Below are 5,263 nucleotides of genomic sequence, written 5' to 3' on the forward strand. Positions count from 1 at the left end.
TGTCCTGGCAGCCCCCCACCCCTCGGCAGACGGCTGCGGTAAGCGGGGGGAGCGGGATGCTTGGGGAGGTGGTGCCGGGGGGTTTGGCTCAGGGTAGAGGAGAAGCGGTCGGTATTGTATGGCTTTGAAGAGATGGTGAGTCCCTCCTTGGGATCTGGGAGCTCTCAGCACTGCGCAAAGCTGTGTCCCCCGGGGCCTGGGGCTCCCTGGAGAAGAAATCTGCCGTCTCCTGATGGAGCTGTGGGGTGGACGAGCGGTGGTCGGAGCCGCTGGGGATGCCAAAGCTAATGGCAGCACGTGGCTTCTCTTCCAGCATCCCTGAGACACCATGATCCCCAGCGCAGGCCCCCGGGGCTGCTGCCTGCTCGTGCTGCTCTGCCTTCTCCCCTGCCCACGGGTCTGGGCAGGCAGGGATGCCGTGGGACCGGCGCTCTCCGCAGCCTCCTTCCTGCAGGATCTCCTCCAGCGGTACGGCGAGAGCGAAACTCTGAGCCTGAAGCAGCGCAAGGCCAACGTCTGGACGTGGGAGTGGGACATGCCAACGTCTCCCAGCCACCGCAGCAGCGTGTGAACCTCTCCCGGGTAAGTCAGAGGCTCTGCAGACCCCCAAAACCTCTTCGCAGAGCTGCAGGAGTCTCAAGGCACGTGCCTGTCTTTTCCTTTCCCCAGTGCTTCAGCTCTGTTGAGCTTTTTGCCATCCACAACCTGAGCGAGGGCTCTGCCGTGGGGCACAGCGAGTTCAAGGAGTTTTGCCCCACCATCCTGCAGCAGCTAGAGTCTGGGGCGTGCGCCTCCGAGAACCTGGAAAACGAGGAAAATGAGCAGACGGAGGAGAGCAGACCCAGCTCGGCCGAAGGTAAGCAGGGAACCGGGGGGAACGAGCGCTGCCCAGCCGTGCGCATAGAGCTCGGGAACATGAGGCACCCCAGGACTTGCGGGACAGCCGGTTCCCATTCCCGGCTCTGGGGCACAGGCAGAGTCTGGTGGAGACGAGAGGAGGCAGATTGCCTACAGCAGCCCGGAGTCCTGATGTGTTTTCCTCGGTGTGGTTTGTGCCATGGGCTCGCAGCGTGGTTTTGCCCCGGGTCGCACATGCCGCAGGTCGGAGCTGTGCCTGCAGCATGGCTCTCCGGGATAGCCGGATGATGGGGACCTTGCTGTGACTCCCTGTGGGTGGGAGGGGGTGGCCCAATGGCCTCCAGCCACCGGCAGATACTAAATTCCAGACGTCCAGGTCCTGATGATGGCCAGGGTCTTGGATCAGCTGCCCTGAGCACAGCACCGGATTTTCCCATGCCGCGAGGCAGGGGCTGGCTTGGGAAAACCTCTTCCAAGTAACCCGGTGGCTTCCTTTCCACCTGCTCTGCAACAAAAATGATGGTTTGTGTCACAGTTGAAGTGTCCAGAGCAAAGGGAGAGACGCTCCGGTGCAGCGAGGCCGGCCCCAGCGTGGGGGCATAGACCCGGAGCCAGCCTTTTCCGCCTGCCCGGATCCGGGGTCTCGGGGTCCTCCCCATCTCCCCGCACCGAGAGCCTCGGTAATGTCTGGCCCTCGTTTCTTCTCGTTCCGCAGTGTGGGGCTTTGGTTTTCTCAGTGTGTCAATGATTAACATGGCCTCCCTGCTCGGAGTCTTCATCGTACCGTGTACCGAGAAGGCCTTTTTCAGCCGGGTCCTCACGTTTTTCATCGCGCTCTCCATCGGCACGCTGCTCTCTAACGCGCTCTTCCAGCTCATCCCAGAGGTGCGGTAGAAAGTCTCTGCCTCTCTCCCGTCTCCGAGGGCAGCTCTCCGGGCGCCCTTTCTGCCTCCACCCTGCCAAATCGAACTGATCCCTCCGTCACCCGAGGCTGAGGGCTTGTCTCAGGGGCTCCGCAGGGGCTTTTCTCACCCCTGCTAGCACCAGGAAACCCTCTCGAGTGTGCAGGCAGCGTGGGGAGGCTGTGCCCCACAGCCCTGCCGGTCCTTGCAAGGCTGGTGGCCGGGTCTGAGGTCCGGGAAGGTGCTGGGAGAAGCTGTTTGCTCCTGCTCCGTGGGCTGTGTCTGCTTCGCAAGGGACTTTATCCCTTGGAGGGATGTGCTCGGTGCTGCTTCATGCAGAGCTGCCTGGCTCTGATGCCACTGAGATGCGGCCGTGCTCGTGGCGTGAACCGGATGGAAAGACCTGCGAGGCAGAGAAAATATTGGTGTAAAAGCACAGAGAACAGCCTGGAGAAGCACCAGCTTCCTCCTCAGTCAGTCAGCTTTTACAAATGTTTTAATTGCCTTTTTCCCCCCCCCTCTTCTGATTTACAAGACTGATGTTCCCGCAAGGACTTATGCTTATGTGAGGTTTCCTGGTGCTCTGATGGGCTCGACAGATACATCACTAATTAATTGTGTTGTAATTGCGCGGTTCCGGAGTTGAATAAATACAGCCACACGCTCTCAGATTGGACACCTTGGAAACACGCGTGCTTCACAGAGCCCTTCCCCATCTCCTGGGGAGGAGATGAGCTGGATCTGAGCTCCTGCACATCCAACCTTAAAACTCTGCATTTAAGGCGCAGCCTTCCCTCTGAGCAGAGCACCCTTTGCTGCCGTTGGGTTTTGCCCCCCGGCGTTGCCTGCTCTGTTCTCGGGCAGCGAACGCCTCGTCCGTGTTGGCGGGGGGATGTATTTTCAAGGCTTCTTTTCAACTCCAGAACTGTGACTTTTATTTGCCGAATGTAAAAAGCGAGCGCCTATATTTCCTGATCTGCCACAGACTGAAATGCCTTACGTACGCTCCACCCTCACCCTCAGTCGGAGCATCCCGGTGCGGCTTGCGGGGACCGGCCGCATCTTTCTGGGCTGCAGGGTGAGGACGGAGCGTACGAGATGCTCGGGGAACCTTGGCTCTCTGTGGCACTGGAACAGCCGCCCGATGTCCTGCGGGAGCCCAGGGAGCGGAGCTGGGGTGCTGGTGCCGAAACGGCCTGGCTGCCAAAACTCGGCTCCAGCCCGGTACTAAGAGAGAGCTGCCTGCTCCAAAGGAGGGCTCCTCTCCCGGTCGTTTGGCGTGAGCTCCGCAGCGGCATGTCTGTCCGACCCTTCCCAAAGAGCTGCTCCCAGAGCCACTCAGCACCAGGTTCGCCCCTCTTGAGCCAATGCCGGATGAACAAGCAATCACTAATGAATGTCCTCTTTTCTCCCCCCCTCTCTCCTCTCTCTTTCTTTTTGGTGTGGATTTCTTCCCCTCCCTCCCTCCCCTTCCCCACGATGATCTCCTTTCCTTCCGACAACCTCCCCTCATCCGATTCCCCCGGGGTGGGTTTGGCACGCACGCCGCAGTCTGGGGTTACGGTTTCCTCTGCGTGACCGTCATCTCCCTCTGCTCGCTGGTGGGAGCCAGCGTGGTGCCCTTCATGAAGAAGACCTTTTACAAGCGGCTGCTCCTCTACTTCATAGCTCTGGCGATTGGAACTCTCTACTCCAACGCCCTCTTCCAGCTCATTCCCGAGGTAGGGTGAGGACCGTCGGGTCCGTCCTTTTCTCTCTCTCTCGGGGGCTGTTTCTCTCTCTCTGGGCGCTCGCTGGCTGGAGAAGGGGAAGGCGGCGTCGGAGGGGAGCCGAGAGTGAGGTACAGAGGCTGGAAGCCCTCAGGAATCGTAGCTGGAGCTGAGGTTTTGCCCCTCTTCGGAAGGGAATCGCTCCAGGAAGACCTCTGGTCTGCTTCAAGCAGAGAAGCGCTATTTTATTGCCCTTTCTAGCCCCGCAGGCAGGTTGCCTTTCTGCTGAGAGAGCAGAGGCTTTCTAAGTCTGCGTTTAGCATCCCTGCCCCGGTGCAGGGTGGTGGATCCGATGCCTTGGGGCAGAGCTGGCTCGGCTGGGGGAGTGAGGGAGATTAAAGGCAGAAAAAGGCATTTTCTGAGCCTGCTCCCAAAGCAGCCGCTGCTTAGAGAGGGGTCAGAAAGCAGCAGCGTTGCCCCAGAGGTGTCAGGGCAAAGGGCAGACAAAAGACGCTGCTGGAGTCTGTTCCTCAGTCCTGTCACTTGTCCCCTTTTGCCTGCAGGCGTTTGGATTCAATCCTCAAGAAGATTATTACGTTTCCAAATCCGCCGTGGTGTTCGGGGGCTTCTACCTCTTCTTCTTCACGGAGAAGGTCTTGAAGATGCTCCTGAAGCAGAAGGACCAGGTGAGGCCGAGCAGGGGCTGCTCGGGTGGGAAGCGGCAGAAGTGGCAGGAGCGGCTGAGACCCGTGAATCTCCCCCCTGTCCCGCAGCATCATCACGGGCACAGCCACTACGGCCCCGAGGCTCTGCCATCCAAGAAGGACCAGGAGGACGGGGTTACCGAGAAGCTGCAGAACGGGGACCTGGACCACATGATCCCGCACATAACCAGCGAGCTGGAGTGCAAGACCACCTCCGGGGATGAGAAGGTTGTGGTGGGCTCCCTCTCTGTCCAGGTTAGTGCCTCCTCCTGTGGGGCTGTGGGTGGGCGCGTGGGGAAAAAAAAGTCTGTTAATGACAAAAGGGCAGTTTTGAACCTTTTCCACCACCGTGGGTGGTGGAAAGCAAATGGCTCGGGTCAAGCCTCGTGTGGATTTAGTATGTGGAGGGGTGGGTTCTCCTGGGCGGTGGAGGGAGAGGTGATAGCCCCTCAGACCGGCTGGGTGCTGAGCCCCCGCCGTCGGGGTGCCGTGGCAGGACCTGCAGGCCTCCCAGAGCGCGTGTTACTGGCTGAAGGAAGTGCGGTACTCCGACATCGGCACGCTGGCGTGGATGATCACCCTCAGCGACGGCCTCCACAACTTCATCGACGGGTTGGCCATCGGGGCCTCCTTCACCGTCTCCGTCTTCCAAGGGATCAGCACCTCCGTGGCCATCCTCTGCGAGGAGTTCCCGCACGAGCTGGGTACGTGAGTCCTCTGGGAAAGGTGCTGCGAGAGCTCTCCCTCGTTAAGGCTAATCCTGCTGCTTCCCTGGTCCTACCCGTTGTTTCTCGAGAGAAAGGCAAATGTGGGGTGGGATAAACAGAGTAATGATGGGGGAGAAGGCGAGGCTGTAAACTACACTGAGTAATCGCCGCTCTAAAAATAACGAGGTAATATGATGTCTGAAGTTTAAATTTAGATGGAGACATCTGAAGAAAAAAAAAAAAAAAACTCAACACTTTGATGGTTTGGGAGGGGGGAGGCAGGCAACGGTTTGGGTTTGAATGTCCGAATTTATGCGCGGGCAGGGCCGGGAGCTGGCAGGCAGGCAGCCGGTGCGGGCCGCGCTGGGCGCCCGCGGGCACGG

At 59.6% G+C, this 5,263-nt stretch overlaps 1 protein-coding gene across 1 annotated transcript in view; it reads left to right on the forward strand.

The window, feature by feature from the left end:
- Positions 1 to 328: 328 nt before the first annotated feature.
- Positions 329 to 5,263, forward strand: part of SLC39A14 (solute carrier family 39 (zinc transporter), member 14) — a 5,633-nt gene continuing 698 nt past the window's right edge. Inside the window, 7 exon segments of the mRNA XM_009894366.1 lie at positions 329 to 509; positions 512 to 582; positions 670 to 856; positions 3,312 to 3,481; positions 4,033 to 4,155; positions 4,243 to 4,428; positions 4,670 to 4,877. Coding sequence (XP_009892668.1) covers positions 329 to 509; positions 512 to 582; positions 670 to 856; positions 3,312 to 3,481; positions 4,033 to 4,155; positions 4,243 to 4,428; positions 4,670 to 4,877 — 1,126 coding nt within the window.

This window comes from Charadrius vociferus, unplaced genomic scaffold (genome assembly GCF_000708025.1).
Source record: "Charadrius vociferus isolate BGI_N301 unplaced genomic scaffold, ASM70802v2 scaffold2020, whole genome shotgun sequence".
NCBI classification, from domain to species: Eukaryota; Metazoa; Chordata; class Aves; order Charadriiformes; family Charadriidae; genus Charadrius; species Charadrius vociferus.